Source organism: Coregonus clupeaformis, chromosome 15 (assembly GCF_020615455.1).
Source record: "Coregonus clupeaformis isolate EN_2021a chromosome 15, ASM2061545v1, whole genome shotgun sequence".
NCBI classification, from domain to species: domain Eukaryota; kingdom Metazoa; phylum Chordata; class Actinopteri; order Salmoniformes; family Salmonidae; genus Coregonus; species Coregonus clupeaformis.
The window spans coordinates 23,023,299-23,043,742 of record NC_059206.1 but is presented as its reverse complement, the minus strand read 5'-3'; the positions used below and the strand labels follow the sequence as shown (position 1 = coordinate 23,043,742).

The 20,444-nt window shown below is 42.0% G+C and overlaps 2 protein-coding genes across 5 annotated transcripts; both read right to left on the bottom strand.

Moving 5' to 3' along the window:
- Positions 1 to 10,093: 10,093 nt before the first annotated feature.
- On the bottom strand, positions 10,094 to 11,104 carry LOC121583542 (hydroxycarboxylic acid receptor 2-like). Its single transcript, XM_041899671.1, has one exon. The coding sequence runs from the start codon at positions 11,102 to 11,104 to the stop codon at positions 10,094 to 10,096; it is 1,011 nt and encodes a 336-aa protein (XP_041755605.1).
- Positions 11,105 to 16,186: 5,082 nt separating this feature from the next.
- On the bottom strand, positions 16,187 to 20,360 carry LOC121582760 (density-regulated protein). Of its 4 annotated transcripts, none has more exons than XM_041898850.1 (7): positions 20,287 to 20,360; positions 17,732 to 17,850; positions 17,475 to 17,579; positions 17,271 to 17,360; positions 16,893 to 17,009; positions 16,642 to 16,781; positions 16,187 to 16,499 (listed from the first exon to the last, which is right to left on the bottom strand). In XM_041898850.1, the coding sequence occupies exons 2-7, from the start codon at positions 17,838 to 17,840 to the stop codon at positions 16,455 to 16,457; spliced, it is 606 nt and encodes a 201-aa protein (XP_041754784.1). In that variant the 5' UTR covers positions 17,841 to 17,850; positions 20,287 to 20,360; the 3' UTR covers positions 16,187 to 16,454. The 4 variants fall into 4 exon arrangements, with proteins under 4 accessions (XP_041754784.1, XP_041754785.1, XP_041754786.1 ...); XM_041898851.1 differs by having other exon boundaries at positions 20,283 to 20,348; XM_041898852.2 differs by having other exon boundaries at positions 17,271 to 17,351; positions 20,182 to 20,330.
- Positions 20,361 to 20,444: the final 84 nt, after the last annotated feature.

The following is a 20,444-nucleotide window of genomic DNA, read 5'->3' as shown; positions in this document are numbered from 1 at the left end:
ATCACATTGTAGGATTTATTTGCAAATTATGGTGGAAAATAAGTATTTGGTCACCTACAAACAAGCAAGATTTCTGGCTCTCACAGACCTGTAACTTCTTCTTTAAGAGGCTCCTCTGTCCTCCACTCGTTACCTGTATTAATGGCACCTGTTTGAACTTGTTATCAGTATAAAAGACACCTGTCCACAACCTCAAACAGTCACACTCCAAACTCCACTATGGCCAAGACCATAGAGCTGTCAAAGGACACCAGAAACAAAATTGTAGACCTGCACCAGGCTGGGAAGACTGAATCTGCTAAAGGTAAGCAGCTTGGTTTGAAGAAATCAACTGTGGGAGCAATTATTAGGAAATGGAAGACATACAAGACCACTGATAATCTCTCTCGATCTGGGGCTCCACGCAAGATCTCACCCTAGTGAATGACCTGCAGAGAGCTGGGACCAAAGTAACAAAGCCTACCATCAGTAACACACTACGCCGCCAGGGACTCAAATCCTGCAGTGCAAGACGTGTCCCCCTGCTTAAGCTAGTACATGTCCAGGCCCGTCTGAAGTTTGCTAGAGTGCATTTGGATGATCCAGAAGAGGATTGGGAGAATGTCATATGGTCAGATGAAACCAAAATATAACTTTTTGGTAAAAACTCAACTCGTCGTGTTTGGAGGACAAAGAATGTTGAGTTGCATCCAAAGAACACCATACCTACTGTGAAGCATGGGGGTGGAAACATCATGCTTTGGGGCTGTTTTTCTGCAAAGGGACCAGAATGAATGGAGCCATGTATCGTGAGATTTTGAGTGAAAACCTCCTTCCATCAGCAAGGGCATTGAAGATGAAACGTGGCTGGGTCTTTCAGCATGACAATGATCCCAAACACACCGCCCGGGCAATGAAGGAGTGGCTTCGTAAGAAGCATTTCAAGGTCCTGGAGTGGCCTAGCCAGTCTCCAGATCTCAACCCCATAGAAAATCTTTGGAGGGAGTTGAAAGTCTGTGTTGCCCAGCGACAGCCCCAAAACATCACTGCTCTAGAGGAGATCTGCATGGAGGAATGGGCCAAAATACCAGCAACAGTGTGTGAAAACCTTGTGAAGACTTACAGAAAACGTTTGACCTGTGTCATTGCCAACAAAGGGTATATAACAAAGTATTGAGAAACTTTTGTTGTTGACCAAATACTTATTTTCCACCATAATTTGCAAATAAATTCATTAAAAATCCTACAATGTGATTTTCTGGAGAAAAAAATTCTCATATTGTCTGTCATAGTTGACGTGTATCTATGATGAAAATTACAGGCCTCTCTCATCTTTTTAAGTGGGAGAACTTGCACAATTGGTGGCTGACTAAATACTTTTTTCCCCCACTGTATGTACTCACCCCCTTTGCTATGAAGCCCCTAAATAAGATTTGGTGCAACCAATTACCTTCAGAAGTCACATAATTAGTTAAATAAAGTCCACCTGTGTGCAATCTAAGTGTTACGTAATCTGTCACATGATCTCTGTATGTATACACCTGTTCTGAAAGGCCCCAGAGTCTGCAACACCACCAAGCAAGGGGCACCACCAAGCAACCGGCACCATGAAGACCAAGGAGCTCTCCAAATAGGTCAGGGACAAAGTTGTGGAGAAGTACAGATCAGGGTTGGGTTATAAGAAAATTTCATAAACTGTTAACAATCCACGGAGCACCATTAAATCCATTATAAAAAAATTGAAAGAATATGGCACCACAACAAACCTGCCAATAGAGGGCCGCCCACCAAAACTCATGAACCAGGCAAGGAGGGCATTAATCAGAGAGGCAACAAAGAGACCTAAGATAACCCTGAAGGAGCTAGAAAGCTCCACAGCGGAGATGTTTATTTGTGTATATTTTAGCTTTAGGACATTTTATTAATATTTGTTATTACATTCATTATTTCAGCTGGAAAGTTGAAAGCTTCCAAAGTTTTGAATAGAAAAAGCCATTCAAGAAGGTCGAAAGCCTAAAATCTCAGGATATAAATCTTTGGGGGGGGTTTTGACCCTTTTTGTCGCCAATTTCGTGATAACTACCAATCGCTGCAACTCCCGTACGGGACACGGGAGCCGTGCGTCCTCCGAAACACAACCCAACTGAACTGCTTCTTGACACAATGCCCGCTTAACCCGGAAGCCAGCCGCACCAATGTGTCGGAGGAAAAACTGTACACCCGGCTACGGTGTCAGCGCCACAGGAGTCGCTAGTGCGCGATGGGACAAGAATATCTCTGCCGGTCAAACCCTCTCCTAACCTGGACGACGCTGGGCCAATTGTGCGCCGTCTCCCGGTTGCGGCCGGCTACGACAGAGCCTGGACTCGAACCAGGATCTCTAGTGGCTTAGACCACTGCGCCACTCAGGAGGCCCATGATTAAAAAATCTATATGATTTGCCCATGATTGATAAATCTATATATTTATAAATCTTTATATTTTTTGAATATTGTATTAAACTGAAACATGTTCTTGTGTTTGTTTGTAAGTGTCTAGTTTTAATTGATATGTATCAAGTCTGGTAAAACTTTTGCCATTCTATTTCGTATGAGCTTTGTTATTTTTTTATTGTCACAATGTATTAACCCTAAGGGTCTGTAATCAGCAGGAGACTCTCCAGATTTTCCTGGTTTTAATATAACTGAAATAACTGTTTGATACATGGAACTAGGAAGCACTGAATTGAGTGACATGTGTGTTGTCGTTTGTGTAAATAGGGTTGATTCTTTGTCCCAAATTGTTAAATACAATTCTATGGGAAAGCCATTAATTCCTGCTGCTTTTCTCTGCGCTAATGTATTAACAGTGTCTAAAATGTCTTTATGGGTGTATGCTGATAATTCCTTCAGGGTTGTTGAGTCTAGATGTCTTAACATGTGCCTGTACTAGAGAAGCTGTACATGTTGTAACATAATGTGGCGGCAGGTAGCTTAGTGGTTAAGAGCGTTGTGCCAGTAACCAAAAGGTTGCTGGTTCTAATCCCCGAGCCAACTAGGTGAAGAATCTGTTGATGTGCCCTTGAGCAAGGCACTTAACCCTAGTTGTTCCTGTAAGTTGCTCTGGATAAGAGCATCTGCTAAATGACAAAAAGAAGGCAGTAGGATCAGTCCTGCTGTTGTTTAATATAGAGTTTCCTAGAAGCTTTTAACATTTTCATTAATCGCATTGTTGTTTCTGATTAACGCATCTGTATCTTTATCTTTTAAGATTATAACTTATTTGGCGTGTATTCGTTTTGTGAGGGCTGCGAGATGTTTACCATGTTCATTTGCCATTAAGTAGTGTGCTTTATTTGACTTTAACCTGTAGTTGTTGGCTCTCTTCAAAAGTAAAAAATCATATTCCTGCTTAAATTCTTGAATAGCTTTCTGAAAGCACTGTACATCTCATTTGCAGCGTGCATGATCATGAGCAAAGTCATTGTAGCCTATCATTTCCCTTCCCCTGTGAGAAGCATGAGCAAGGGCTGACTTGGCTTTGCTGTACCGCTGCCTAAGCCTGACTGCAGCCTACTTACGAAAGGTTGCACCGTGTCCATTACAATGTAGAAAAACGCATATAATCTTCTTTCAATAGTTATCTACAGTGAGGGAAAAAAGTATTTGATCCCCTGCTGATTTTGTACGTTTGCCCACTGACAAAGAAATGATCAGTCTATAATTTTAATAGTAGGTTTATTTGAACAGTGAGAGACAGAATAACAACAACAAAAATGAGGGAAATAAGTATTTGACCCCTCTGCAAAACATGACTTAGTACTTGGTGGCAAAACCCTTGTTGGCAATCACAGAGGTCAGACGTTTCTTGTAGTTGGCCACCAGGTTTGCACACATCTCAGGAGGGATTTTGTCCCACTCCTCTTTTCAGATCTTCTCCAAGTCATTAAGGTTTCGAGGCTGACGTTTGGCAACTTGAACCTTCAGCTCCCTCCACAGATTTTCTATGGGATTAAGGTCTGGAGACTGGCTAGGCCACTCCAGGACCTTAATGTGCTTCTTCTTGAGCCACTCCTTTGTTGCCTTGGTCGTGTGTTTTGGGTTATTGTCATGCTGGAATACCCATCCAAGACCCATTTTCAATGCCCTGGCTGAGGTTTTGATGGTATCACCCAATATTTGACGGTACATGGCCCCGTCCATCATCCCTTTGATGTGGTGAAGTTGTCCTGTCCCCTTAGCAGAAAAACACCTCCAAATCATGTTTCCACCTCCATGTTTGACGATGGGGATGGTGTTCTTGGGGTCATAGGCAGCATTCCTCCTCCTCCAAACATGGCGAGTTGAGTTGATGCCAAAGAGCTCGATTTTGGTCTCATCTGACCACAACACTTTCACCCAGTTCTCCTCTGAATCATTCAGATGTTCATTGGCAAACTTCAGACGGGACTGTATATGTGCTTTCTTGAGCAGGGGGACCTTGCGGGCGCTGCAGTATTTCAGTCCTTCACGGCGTAGTGTGTTATCAATTGTTTTCTTGGTGACTATGGTCCCAGCTGCCTTGAGATCATTGACAAGATCCTCCCGTGTAGTTCTGGGCTGATTCCTCACCGTTCTCATGATCATTGCAACTCCACGAGGTGAGATCTTGCATGGAGCCCCAGGCCGAGGGAGATTGACAGTTATTTTGTGTTTCTACCATTTGCGAATAATCGCACCAACTGTTGTCACCTTCTCACCAAGCTGCTTGGCGATGGTCTTGTAGCCCATTCCAGCCTTGTGTAGGTCTACAATCTTGTCCCTGACATCCTTGGAGAGCTCTTTGGTCTTGGCCATGGTGGAGAGTTTGGAATCTGATTGATTGATTGATTGCTTCTGTGGACAGGTGTCTTTTATACAGGTAACAAACTGAGATTAGGAGCAGTCCCTTTAAGAGTGTGCTCCTAATCTCAGCTCGTTACCTGTATAAAAGACACCTGGGAGCCAGAAATCTTTCTGATTGAGAGGGGGTTCATTAAAATGCAAATCAATTTATAACATTTTTGACATGCGTTTTTCTGGATTATTTTGTTGTTATTCTGTCTCTCACTGTTCAAATAAACCTACCATTAATATTATAGACTGATCATTTCTTTGTCAGTGGGCAAATGTACAAAATCAGCAGGGGATCAAATACTTTTTTCCCTCACTGTATATTACTGGAGCTTCATCTTATTATTTCTAACTATTTCTGAGGATACTTAAATACCCCCCTTTATTGCTGACAACTTGTATAGATTAAACAGTAGAGTAGTAAACCGCTGTGTAGGGCTGTAACGAAGGCCTTTATTGATAATGTCAATTTTCGTCAGCGGTGACAGTAGATTTCTGCCTAAATAAGTATCTTACGCGGCCAATGTCTAAGGTATGTCACTGGATCTTATTAGTAAAAGGTCAGAGGATTCTGAAATACCCCCTTTTATGCTGACAACTTCTTTAGTTTAAATAGTACAGTAGAAATTAGATATGTAGAGTTATAATAATAAAATGATTTAGAGGGTGCAACAGTTCAACACCTCAGGAGTCAATAGCCATGCATTTCATAGCCATGCATTCAGAGGTTGAAACAGCAGGTCCGGGAGAGCGAGACACACGGTAGCACACCGGTGAATCAGGTCAGGGGTCCACAGCTGCAGGTAGAACAGGGTCAAGTGCCTTTTGGACTTCATAACTTCACAAAAAGGACATTTGACTTTCAGAAAAATATATTGGTCAAGCTCAGGCACTTAAATCAATTTTAGGTGCATAATCCCGTACAGTTATTGCATAATACTAACAAGGTGGAACCTTATGGTGAAAATGTGGAGCCTAAATTAGCCATAGCTCTGTGGGTGATTGAGATTAAACTAGCATAATTGTACACACTTAAGAGGATTTTAACTTAAATATGAAATTTATTAAAACATTTTTTTTATATATATTTGTTTTTTTCTTCTGATTTTTCAGGGGGTGCTGCAGCACCCTCAGCAACCTTACTTCCCGAGACTATGACCTCTATACCAGGTGGTGTCAGAGAAAGGCCCCAAGCCAGCTTCTACCCCCAGGCCATAAATAGTTAGTTAACTAGTTAACCAAATAGCTACCCAGACTATCTGCATTTACCCTTTTTTTACTTATCATATATGCTGCTGCTACTGTTGACTATCTATCACTTTAAGCCTAGTTATATGTACATATTTACCTCAATTACCTCGTACCCCTGCACATCCACTTGGTACTGGTACCCTTTGTATATACCCAAGTTATCATTACTCATTGCGTACCTATTATTACTTGTATTATTATGTGTTTTGCTTTTCTATTATTGCTCTATTTTATTTCTCCCTACATTGTGTCTCGCTCTCCCGGACCTCTGCTCTTGTCCTTCTAGACCTGTCTGCTGCCTTTGATACTGTGAACCATCAGATCCTCCTCTCCACCCTCTCCGAGTTGGGCATCTCCGGCGCGGCGCACTCTTGGATTGCGTCCTACCTGACCGGTCACTCCTACCAAGTGGCATGGCGAGAATCTGTCTCCGCACCACGTGCTCTCACCACTGGTGTCCCCCAGGGCTCAGTTCTAGGCCCTCTCCTATTCTCGCTATACACCAAGTCACTTGGCTCTGTCATATCCTCACATGGCCTCTCCTATCATTGCTACGCAGACGACACACAACTAATCTTCTCCTTTCCCCCTTCTGATAACCAGGTGGCGAATCGCATCTCTGCATGTCTGGCAGACATATCAGTGTGGATGACGGATCACCACCTCAAGCTGAACCTCGGCAAGACGGAGCTGCTCTTCCTCCCGGGGAAGGACTGCCCGTTCCATGATCTCGCCATCACGGTTGACAACTCTGTTGTGTCCTCCTCCCAGAGTGCGAAGAGCCTTGGCGTGACCCTGGACAACACCCTGTCGTTCTCTGCTTACATCAAGGCGGTGACCCGATCCTGTAGGTTCATGCTCTACAACATTCGGAGAGTACGACCCTGCCTTACACAGGAAGCGGCACAGGTCCTAATCCAGGCACTTGTCATCTCCCGTCTGGATTACTGCAACTCGCTGTTGGCTGGGCTCCCTGCCTGTGCCATTAAACCCCTACAACTCATCCAGAATGCCGCAGCCCATCTGGTGTTCAACCTTCCCAAGTTCTCTCACGTCACCCCGCTCCTAAAGTGGTTATCCCACTGGCTATAAGGTGAATGCATCAATTTGTAAGTCGCTCTGGATAAGAGCGTCTGCTAAATGACGTAAATGTAAATGTAAAATTGTTGGGAAGGGCCCATAAGTAAGCATTTCACTGTTAGTCCACACCTGTTGCTTACAAAGCATGTGACAAAAACAATTTTATTTTATTTGCTAGCTGCTCATCAAAAATATACTAAAATGTGTGGTATTGTGTTCAAGTAAAGGTAAGACTTTTATTTTGAAACTTTTTGCGCGATTTGGAACTGTTAATGCCGCTTAATGCCGCTAAAATACGCTAATTTCACGGAGCTACGCTGCCCAGCTAGTTTTCTCTAGCAGCCAGCCCTTCCCAGCGCCAGACTGTGACGTCACCTGCGAAGCATCGGTTCTCCCTCCATCCACCAACTGTGTTATTGGCATAACTAAACATTGGCCAAATATAATAAAATAGTTTTATATATGTACAGTGATCATTAAAAGCATATTGTACATGTTATATAACAACTGATATAATTACATTTGCTTTTATGCAAACACATTGCCAGTGTACCTATTAAACCATAGACAAGCTCCTCTGGTCCTCTGTAGCTCAGCTGGTAGAGCACGGCGCTTGTAACGCCAAGGTAGTGGGTTCGATCCCCGGGACCACCCATACACAAAAATGTATGCACGCATGACTGTAAGTCGCTTTGGATAAAAGCGTCTGCTAAATGGCATATTATTATTATTATTACAACCTCACAAAACACACTTGTATCACTTGGAAAGTCATTGTATTTGACAAATAAGACTTTCAATGAAAATAATCTCTCTGGAAATAATATATTTGAATCATTCCTTTGTGGAAATCACAATTAATTAATGTGCTTGCTGAAGGCAAGAACACTTTAGTTTTCTTATGCACAGTTTAGACACAGAACTTATGGCAAGTCAAACTGAATAAAAATTATGAGCAGGCTGGCAAGGTTAAGGGTTTTTCTTGACATAGGATTGGTCTCATCCAACCACTCCTCAACACTGCAGGCTTCCTAGTTGGTTTTGGGTCGAATTCAGGCATAACAGCGAAATAGCGTAAAAAGGAAATAAAGACGATTCACACACCTGTGCAATGCTGAAGTTAATGTTTCAAACAGTGATTATGATCGGTTTAATGTGTCTTGGCTAATGTAACTTGTCTTCAGATTTCATAACTCCCTTTTACTAAGGAATCGCAGTCTCCTCATCCCTAAAATACACCATGAGATATGTTAGAGATTGTGATATTACTGTGCAACGTAGACATTCTATTTTCTCCCACAAAACAATGTGTATGTTGATGTAGTGCCCATTGGTTATGAATGTTTCAACCTCTGTTGAGAAGTTGTGTTTTTACCGTCAGTTGCTGGTTTCAAAGAGCACAAAAAATGTCAAAAACCATGAGCCTTTTATCATTTCAACCGCCACAGAAACAGACCCTGGCTCTGTTCTATGCGTCCACCTGCGAATCCGAGGCCATGATTGTGCTTCCATTGTGGGTGTGGTAGCGAAGCAACCTTTATTTGCATGCAATTAACTTATATTAATATGCATTACCATTTCTCCCGACAGTGGAAGAATTGCTCTCTAAAACTTTAAGCAAATATACATTATTTTAATTTGTATAAATTAGCATACAACTTAATGTTTTCAAAGCCAAACAACAACACAGTGATATACATTTTAAATGCTACTGCTCTTTCACCATTTCAGCTACAAACATTAAAACAACTTTAAAACATTTTTTAACTTTATACATTATAACTATTTAAATCATTTTAAATTATCATAAAACAACCCACCAACAGTAATAGTAACTCTTAAACTGTTAAAGCTAGAGACACCAAACCAACATTCTCATGTTAAGGCTATCCTATCAATCAATCAATCTTTCCACCTATCTATACTTTTTGAACTATAACAATGAAAAATATGCATAAATGAACATGGGTTTGAATGAGAAACATAGGAATAAAGTGGTAGCTATTCAAAACGGTCCTGCTCCTTGGCCAATTAAGCTACAAAAACAACTTTAAAACATTCAGGCTATCCTAACGTCAAATTATCTAAAACCTTCATGAACTATAAACTATTTTGATTGGCATAAATTAGCATAAAACTTCATGGATTCAATGCCAACCATAAGAACACAGTGGTAGACAATTTAAATGCTACTGCTCTTTGACCATTTCAGCTACAAATATTAAAACAACTAAATTAGCATAAAACAACCCACCAACAGTAATAGTAACTCTTGAACTGTTCAAGCTAGAGACACTAAACCAACTTTCACATGTTCAGGCTATCCTATCCTATCAAATAATCAATTTGTCCATCTACCTACTTTTTCAACTATAACCAGTCACTATCATTACTACTGCAGTCACTATTACTACTATAACTTACAGTATTTCACAACCATAAATACTTTAAGACAAGCTAGCAAGCACACACATTTTCTTTAGGAAATGTACTTTTCTAGTTCACGATGAATTTACTTGAATCACCAGCAAATACATAAAACTCATCAAAGACAAAGTATTGTAAATATGAAATATTACATTAAAGATGCCACTGTTATACTGCATACACATTCTTAATTGATCAAACCTATTAATTCATTTCTAATTTTAGCTATAGAACATTAACATAACATTTAGGTGTTGGCTATACAGCAATGATTAAAAAAAAGGCATTCTTATCTAACAGACACCTATCTCCACCCTCATTGGATTCCTTCACGTCTGGTTGATATTCTTCATTGACAGAACACACCAAAGCGTCTCAGAGTAGGCCTAGGAGTGCTGATCTAGGATCAGTTTTGTATTTTAGATCACAATGAATAAGACTTAGTCTGAGACACTTTGCGAGTACAGGCCCTGACCCTGGATCAGTGGTTAGAAGTTACTACTTCATCAGATCCTCCCTGACACTGTGTTCGGACTGCCGGTCCCAGTTCCAGTCTCAGGCGAGGCTGGCTGTCCCTCCTCCTCTTTCCTCCCCAGCAGTCTGTTGAACAGCTTCAGGAAGGTCTGGCTGAAGACAGGGCTGGAGAAGTAGTACACAATGGGGTTCAGCACGCTGTTGAAGTAGGTGAAACACACAGAGGTGTAGAATGCCAAATTGGCCTCTTTGAAATACCGGCACTCGTTGTACCAGGCCTTTAGGATCCACACAGCGATCCGAGACACCGTACTAGGGAAGAAGCAAATGATGAAGATGAGTGCCACGGCCATGACAAACTGCACCGCGCGTTTGATCTTCCCCCCGGTGTCGATCGTCTTGTTCTTCAGCTGCCAGGTGATGCAGAAGGTGCAGAAGGTGACAATGGCGGTGGGCAAGAAGAACTGGATCACGTAGAAGGTGTTGTGCCACGTAGACAGCGGGCTGAAGCCCATGCAGATGTTGAAGCTCTCGCACTGCGTCCGGTTGTTGCGGATGAAGAAGTGTTCGTTGGCCAGCAGGTACCCGGTTGCAGCAATGATCAGGCCCCACAGGCCCAGAGACACCCACAGAGCGTAGTTCAGGCCCATCTGGTTGATCTTGTTCATGGGGTGAACGATCTTGAAGTAACGGTCGACAGCCACCGCAGTGAGGAAGAAGATGCTAGCGGCGCGGTTGGCCATCAACAGGAACAGCATAATCCGGCACAGGATATCACCATGGATCCAGTGCTTGCCACGTCGGTAGTAGTCGGCTCTGAATGGAAGACAGAACAGGACGATGGAGTCGGCCATGGCCAGGTGTGTGAGGTAGACAGAGTTGGGGTTCCAGGTGTCCATGTGGAAAATAAACATCCACAGAGCCACAACATTCCCCATCAGCCCAAACATGAACTCCAGCACCAGGATGGGAGGCAGGACCCGGTCCAGGATGGGAGACTCAAAGGCACAGCAGTCGTCTTCCGTAGTAGTGAAGTTTTCCATGGGTCAAACGATACGCTACGGACTGGAGAGACCGTCTGTGTGCGGCTTTGCTCCTCTCTAAAGAAAGTCAATATAGATAGGGTTGTCTTGGCACCTGCTGCATGGGACCGGGGATTTTACTATTTGCGGACATGCAAACGATCTTTCCGGTGCCAACAATGTGGAGAGTGTGTGTGGGTGTACAGTGTGTTATCTCTTGTATCTCTTGTTCTATAGGCAGATGGCTCTGAGTGTGTACACCAACAGCCCAGGGATTATGGGTTCATTATAAAACTATTATGCTGGTGGAAAGATTATACTCATGGGTATATAAGGGACCCCAAGGTTTCCCAGAATACAACTAATTTAAAGGTCACACCACCTGGTCCTGTTCAGTAGGCACAAAATGGAAGAAAATGCTCCTAAAGAAGCGGTTTCAAAGGGAGGTACTCTCTGACCTTGACCCTTATCTATTCTTTTATAATTGTTTTAGGAGATTTGGCAGTTTGGGGGAAACACCATCCATCTTTTTCATCCTGAGATGCCAGTTAGCCTTATCCAATAGTTAGACAAATAGATCCTGGTAGATGTGATTTCAAATCCTTTCTGCAAATTATCCCCCTGATTATGTGCCGCCCAAATTCCTAAATAATGTCACCATAATACATATTTCCCATTATACAATGGGTGGGTCTAATCCTGAATGCTGATTGGTGTCTATTCCACAAGTTACCACTGGCTAAATCTATGACGTTAAAATGCCTATTTACTCTGTTCCATCTGACTGCGCAATCCACTGTCTCATCATCCCAGGCAGGGAAGTTATAAACTTGATCTCCACTATAAAAAGCATCTAGACATTATCTCACATTTCTTTTAAACTAACATTTAGTTTTCAACAGCTGAGATTTGTATAAACCTTACTGTCTGTCTCTCCGACTTTTGCAACATTGTTTCAATATTCAAATTCGATCTCTAACTGTCTAATAGTAATAAACGTGTATGGGTCCAGAGTCGGGACGAGAGAGCGAGGCAGGCAGCGTTTCTCAGCCAGTCGAAATCATGAATCAACTGGCATCATTTTTATGGATATACACAAAGAAATGTTCATTGAAAAAAGGTGAAACGAAGTGCAGCTAGTTTGCAGTCTTTCCAGCTTCAGTTTGAAGTTATTGTGTTACCTGTGTTGTTGGCTAGCTCCTCTGAACAACAGTGTCCTGAGGAGTGAGCACATTTTTTATGCCAGGCGAAATCGCGCCTAATTAGCTAATTGTTATGGATGTATCCAAATAAATGTCACAAGAAAACAGCTTCAACAAATGCAGCTACTGTTGTAATTCTGTCTGCACTGTTTGATGAGACTGTAAGTTAGCCGTAGTTGGCTAGCTAGGAAGCAAAGGACAAGAACGTCGCCAGCCAGTATGTCAATGGAACATTTAGAACCAACAACTGGATCGCGTCCATAGATACAGTGGCTAGCGAAAGTATTCACCCCCCTTGGCATTTTTCCTATTTTGTTGCCTTACAACCTGGAATTAAAATATATATATTTTTTTTTGGGGGGGGGTTGTATCATTTACACAACATGCCTACCACTTTGAAGATGCAAAATATTTTTTATTGTGAAACAAAACAAGAAATAAGACAAAAAAATAGAAAACTTGAGTGTGCATAACTATTCACCCCCCCCAAAGTCAATACTTTGTAGAGCCACCTTTTGCAGCAATTACAGCTGCAAGTCTCTTGGGGTATGTCTCTATAAGCTTGGCACATCTAGCCACTGGGATTTTTGACCATTCTTCAAGGCAAAACTGCTCCAGCTCCTTTAAGTTGGATGGGTTCCACTGGTGTACAGCAATCTTTAAGTCATACCACAGTTTCTCAATTGGATTGAGGTCTGGGCTTTGACTAGGCCATTCCAAGACATTTCAATGTTTCCCCTTAAACCACTCGAGTGTTGCTTTAGCAGTATGCTTAGGGTCATTGTCCTGCTGGAAGGTGAACCTCCGTCCCAGTCTCGAATCTCTGGAAGACTGAAACAGGTTTCCCTGTTCCCTGGTGTTCTCGGGGTGATGAGAGGTGTTGGGTTTGCACCAGACATAGCGTTCTCCTTGATAGCCAAAAAGCTCAATTTTAGTCTCATCTGACCAGAGTACCTTCTTCAAAATGTTTGGGGAGTCTCCCACATGCCTTTTGGCGAACACCAAACGTGTTAGCTTATTTTTTTCTTTAAGCAATGGCTTTTTTTCTGGCCACTCTTCCGTAAAGCCCAGCTCTGTGGAGTGTACAGCTTAAAGTGGTCCTATGGACAGATACTCCAATCTCCGCTGTGGAGCTTTGCAGCTCCTTCAGGGTTATCTTTTGTCTCTTTGTTGCCTCTGATTAATGCCCTCCTTGCCTGGTCCGTGGGTTTTGGTGGGTGGCCCTCTCTTGGCAGGTTTGTTGTGGTGCCATATTCTTTCCATTTTTTAAATAATGGATTTAATGGTGCTCCGTGGGATGTTAAAAGTTTCTGATATTTTTTTATAACCCAGCCCAGATCTGTACTTCTCCACAACTTTGTCCCTGACCAGTTTGGAGAGCTCCTTGGTCTTCATGGTGCCGCTTGCTTGGTGGTGCCCCTTGCTTAGTGGTGTTGCAGACTCTGGGGCCTTTCAGAACAGGTGTATGTATACTGAGATCATGTGACCGATCATGTGACAGTTAGATTGCACACAGGTGGACTTTATTTAACTAATTATGTGACTTCTGAAGGTAATTGGTTGCACAGATCTTATTTAGGGGCTTCATAGCAAAGGGGGTGAATACATATGCACGCACCACTCTTCCGTTATTTATTTTTTATAATTTTTTGAAACAAGTTATTTTTTTCATTTCACTTCACCAATTTTGACTATTTTGTGTATGTCCATTACATGAAATCCAAATAAAAATCAATTTAAATTACAGGTTGTAATGCAACAAAATAGGATAAACGCCAAGGGGGATGAATAATTTTGCAAGGCACTGTACAGAATAAAAAGACTGAAAGACTGGGTCGCGTCTCTGGCAACCGAAGCAATAGAACGAACGATCAGCCGGCTTGGTTAGCAACCCTAGATTTGTTTCGGGACTATAGCTTGTGGAAGGATGAAATATTATCCATTCATTCATCAAAATAACATTTTAAAATTAAATATGTAAATAATTATTTGAATATGTTGGTAACCGGTTGTATAAAAGTGATAATGCCCTCGAAGCCGGTGTTCGGAGGATATATGGCACGGTTTGCCTAACAACACCTGTGCCAGTATATCCTCCAAACACCGGCTTCTCAGGCATTATCACTTAAGTATGTCATTGAGTTCCACTGGCCCTGCCCCTTGCCCACAGAATAGAATCCCTTAAATGCGTCTCATTAAATGAAATAAAACAATGGCAGCATGAACATAGTGTATTCGGAAAGTATTCAGACCCCTTGACTTTTTCCACATTTTCTTAAGTTACAGCATTATTCTAAAATTGATTAAATTAGTTTTTTTCTCATAAATCTACACACAATACCCCATAATGACAAAGCAAAAATAGGTATTTTGACATTTTTGCAAATGTATATATATTTTAAAAAAACGGAAATATTAAATTTACATAAGTATTCAGACCCTTTACTCAGTACTTTGTTGAAGCACCTTGGGCAGCGATTACAGCTTGAGTCTTCTCGAGAAGGGCCTTAAAAGAGAGAGTTCCTCCCCTTCTTCTCTGCAGATCCTCTCAAGCACTGTCAGGTTGGAAGGGGAGCGTCGCTGCACAGCTATTTTCAGGTCTCTCTAGAGATGTTAGATCTGGTTCAAGTCCGGGCTCTGGCTGTGCCACTCAAGGACATTCAGAGACTTGTCCCGAAGCCACTCCTGCGTTGTCTTGGCTGTGTCCTATGGGTCGTTGTCCTGTTAGAAGGTGAACCTTCGCCCCAGTCTGAGGTCCTGAGCGCTCTGAAGCAAGTTTTCATCAAGGACCTCTCTGTACTTTGCTCCGTTCATCTTTCCCTCGATCCTGACTAGTCTCCCAGTCCCTGCCGCTTAAAAACATCCCCACAGCATGATGCTGTCACCACGCTTCACCGTAAGGATGGTGCCAGGTTTCCTCCAGACAGGACGCTTGGCATTCAGGCCAAAGAGTTCAATCTTGGTTTCATCAGATCAGAGAATATTTTTTGTCATGGTCTGAGAGTCCTGTAGGTGCCTTTTGGCAAACTCCAAGCGGGCTGTCATGTGCCTTTTACTGAGGAGTGGCTTCCGTCTGGCCACTCTACCATAAAGGCCTGATTGGTAGAGTACTGCAGAGATGGTTGTCCTTCTATAAGGTTCTCCCATCTCCACAGAGGAACTCTGGAGCTCTGTCAGAGTGGCCATCAGGTTCGTGGTCACCTCCCTGACCAAGGCCCTTCTCCCCCGATTGCTCCGTTTGGCCGGACAGCCAGCTCTAGGAAGAGTCTTGGTGGTTCCAAACCTCTTCCATTAAGAATTGAGGCCACTGTGTTCTTGGGGACCTTCAATGCTGCAGACATTCTTTGGTACCCTTCCCCAGATCTCTACCTCCACACAATCTTGTCTCAGAGCTCTGCGGACAATTGCTTTGACCTCATGGCTTGGTATTTTCTCTGACATGCACTGTCAACTGTGGGACCTTTTTATATAGACAGGTGTGTGCCTTTCCAAATCATGTCTAATCAATTGTATTTCCCACAGGTGGACTCCAATCAAGTTGTAGAAACATCTCAAGGATGATCAATGGAAACAGGATGCACCTGAGCTTAATTTCGAGTCTCATAGCAAAGGGTCTGAATACTTATTTACACAAGGTATGTTTATTTTTAATACATTTGCAAAAATCTCTAAAAACTTGTTTTCACTGTGTAATTATGGGGTATTGTGTGTAGATCGATGAGGAACATGCTTTATTTAATCCATTTCAGAATAAGGCTGTAACGTAACAAAATGTGGAAAAAGTCAAGGGGTCTGAATACTTTCCGAATGCACTGTCCATTGCAGACAGTACAGTGAGACAGGTACTTACAGAGTGGGATGATGAAGAGCGGTTTGAAAGAAGGACTAAAGAATGAACAAGTGAATGAGACCGACATTTATTACCCTAAAATGTTGCTGAGTGAAAAGCGTTTTGGAAGGATTCACTTCATCAGACCAGACCTTTGGCAACCGAGAGAGAGAGCAGCTATCAAGAACTGAAAAATGCCAAGGAGGATGGCCGAGTCCACAGTTTCTATACAGTAAATAAAATAGATATAAAACGACTCCTTTTTAATGTTAATGTGTACATTTGGCCAGGTTGTTGTTACATGTTGCATCCATTTTCAGTAAAAGTGCACGTCGGGTCTTCACTTCTTGACTTCTCCAAGATCATCAATGCTGTCGTCATCCACCTACAATGGAGAGACACACAGATGGTTAGAGTGTGTGTGTATAATGTCTCATTGAGGTACACACAGACTACTCGTCTATTTCCTGTAACTAACTTTTTTCAGCCATCTATTTGGTGTGGAAGAGTAAACGCAGCCGTCTTACCTCAGGCCACTTTTCCTGAATGACATCGATGATGTCATCTGTAAAATCTCCCTGAATGATGATTTCATCCTCTGCAGTCACCGAGGCTCCGCAGGAGAACTTCTGGGCAAAGAATCTCTGAGCCTCTTTAAGGTCAATTTCTGCAGGGAGGAAGTCCACAGTCACAAGATAGAAAAACAAGGTTATGGGTCTGTCCATGTATTTAACAAGGTGGTTACAGTAACAGTGTGTGACACAGTCAGCAGTCTTACCAAAGGTGTTCATTCCACAGACTCGTGTGACATATTTCTTCTTGGCACGGGGGATTTTAGCTATCGTTATTTTCTGAGGGACAGTCTTCTTTTTCTGTTTGATCTGTCCTCTGCCACCTAGAGTCGGCACAGACAGGTTAGAACAGGGGTCTCCAATGCCAGTCCTCAGACACCCACTAGCCGTTGCACATTTGTTCTATTTCAGCACTAAACACACCTGATTCAACCAATTAATCTTGGTGATTTAGTCTGGAATAGAGCAAGTATGTACAAAGGCTGGGGGGTCCCTGAAGGTTGTGCTGGGAAACACTGGGTTAGGATTTGAGGAGGAAGGATGCATTTAAGAATTCAAAACTGAAAATGAAGAGGAACTCGGACCTCTCTTCTGCTTCTTCTTCTCATCCTCCTCTCCAACAGGGGGCGCCTCTACACCGCCGGTGTCCTGCTTGGGAGCATTTCCTACCGGACCAGTAAGGCAGAAGAAAAAAAGTGTATTTTAATACGACAGCATTCATTATTGCCCATCTTCCTGATAGGAAACAGAGAGAGAGAAAGAACAAGAGACTGTCTGATGGAACTCACCTACACTCATCCTGGCAAACACATCTGGGAAGTTCTTCTCCAGCCACTGTCTGCATTTGGACGGCTCAGGCATGTACTCACAGTACTCTGTTGGCAAGGAGCACACTGGAAAAAAGACATGAAGTGTTAGACCTTGACAATCATGTGACATTGCAAAACAATGTTTTAGGAATTGGCCATGATCATGTATAGATCACTAGAATAGGGTGCCATTTTGGACGCTGCCCGGATACTACCTTCTACTACGTAGTACTTACCTCCACAATACTGGACTTTCATTGGGTACTTTGTGTCCGGGTCAGCACTCCCATGATGGTCTCTCTTGTTTTCTGGTGAACACGTCTCTGCATTCTCAGTAGTAGCCATGACAGATTATCTGAACACATAGGTGAAAAAAGGTTAATTGGGTAAAGTATGCCTTCAAATCGAACGAAAAGTGAGAATCATAGACAATCAGTCTTTCACCATAGACAACTTGGCTTAGTCAAGATCCTGGACCCTGGACAATGGATTGGTCTGACGACAGCAAACATACATTGTCAAAGCACTGAAAACAGATGCTGGAGATAAAAAGATAATGGAGCTATATATTTTTTTATAAGATCATCTTTGAGAACTAACAACCACCATAATAAAAACTAGACAATCAATCTAAAATTCCAAATATATCATGGCATGGTGGCCCCCATTGATTTTGTTATAATGTTTGAGTCATTCAGATAGCATAAGAACACAGCATAAGCCATGGCAAAGTGTAGAATTGCAGGAAATTAGCTATAAAACTGCAAATTCTCTCTCAGCCCAATGGCAAAACATGTAAAATTTCAGGAAATTAGCTTTAAAACTAAAATGTTCTCTCAGCCAGTTTTGGAAACATAAGTAACATATCTTTCATATCAGCTAGAATTGTTTTCTCTCCAAAAAACAAAAAGGTTAAATTACTACACACCATTTTAGAGATAGGGTTCCCACACGGCCATATTTCAATTTTAGAGCGCTTGTTTACAGAAAACAGATGGAAGACGTAAAGTGAAATGTGACCCTCACTATGAAATAAACGTCTGAATCCAACTTTTGTCAGAACTGCACCACCTGCTGTGTAGACAGTGGTAGATTTTGAGGTAGGAAGTATCGCGTGACGTGCGGGGTCTAATGTCAGTACAGGTGCATCAAAGCTGGGACGGAGTGACTAAAAAAAACAGCTTCTGTCTCAAGGCCATCAGACTGTTAAATAGCCATCACTAGCAGCCTCCACCCAGTACCCTGCCCTGAATTTAGTCACTGTCACTAGCCAGCTACCACCCGGTTACTCAACCCTGCACCCTAGAGGCTGCTGCCCTATGTACATAGACATGGAATCACTGGTCACTTTAATAATGTTTACATACTGTTTTACTCATTTCATATGTATATAGTGTATTCTATTCAATGCCATCATATTCAACTATTGCTGTATATATATATACACACTATTCTATCCTATGTATTCTACAGATATACTAAATATTCTATCCACACTGTCCATAATGTCTATACATCCCATCACACACACCAGACTCCGACATTGCTCGTCCTAATATTTATATATTTTATAATTCCAATATTTTACTTTTAGATCTGTGTGTATTCTTGTGAATTGTTAGATATTACTGCACTGCTGGAGCTAGGAACACAAGCATTTCGCTACACCCGCAATAACATCTGCTAAATATGAGTATACAACCAATAAAATGTGATTTGATTTAATGGCAGCCCGCCGTTTAACAACAGGAAAATGGTGTTGTTCGGACAAAAGTTGGATTCAGATGGTGTTGTTCGGACAAAAGTTGGATTCAGACGTTTATTTGATAGCGAAGGACACATTTCACTTTACATCTGGTAAATAGAGTTCCTAAAGATTATACATATGCCTTTGTTGACTGGAAACGTTTTATGGTGAAGCCGGTAGGGTTATTTTCTGTCGCCAGCCACCAGAAAGATGCACAACTCAGCGAGTCCAACCAATAAACAGACTCCCTATGTTGTGTTCCAAAGCTAGAGGGCTATATGTTTCTACTAGAACCGTACCGCAATTGAGAATCGATTCACGTTTAGATGGAGTATTTGGCTGTTTTGGCTGCCAGAGCAAATTCGACTCTAAATAGAACATGCAAGGTCCTTGGACTATAAGGAGTAACGTTAGGCTCCTTTAGTCAATTATTGGGCAACGTGAGGTTCTAAACTGGGACATTTGGCATGTCATACCTTGGCCTTAGCTAGTTAACAGGCAGAGGAGCAATATCTAGCTTGACAACAAAGAAGATTATTGTTATTAATTCAGAGGTAGAATTGTATGACAGCTTTCCTTACAGCTGCTGTTAAAACTCAAATCAGGCTGTCAGACATAATTAGCCAGCAACCATTAGCTTGCAAACTTGCATGCTGCCTATGTGTTGTTGGTGCCTTTGCCAGACACAATTAGGATATATCCAAGACTACAAGTTAGATAAGCAAAACTCGTGGTAGTATGTTAATGTGAGAGCTAGCAAGCTTCAACAGCAGGCCAGCCAGCTAGATAATATTTTTGACAACTGGTTTCTTGGCTGAGACTTAATTCATAGCTAGTTAGCTAGATATGCTAACTAACGGCGCAGCTAACGTTAGATAGCACATTGAGCTAGCATCACCTCCAAGTCAATCAATGGAAAGACAACAACATGATACATACCCCTCGAAAACGACCTTAATATTGTTGACTGTTTAACAAAACAAGCATTATTAAGTAAAGTTGAAACAGATTAATGCTCAATTATTACAGCTTGAGCACACCTACTGCCTGATTTGGCTAGGGGTCCCGTCAATACCTCTTGGAACGCACGCACGTCTAAGAAATAATAGGTGTTCACTTAGTTGCCTGCATTATGACTTCTATAAAAATAAACATTTTGTTTAAAAAAAATATGCTATGAATGACATTTTATAACAACATTC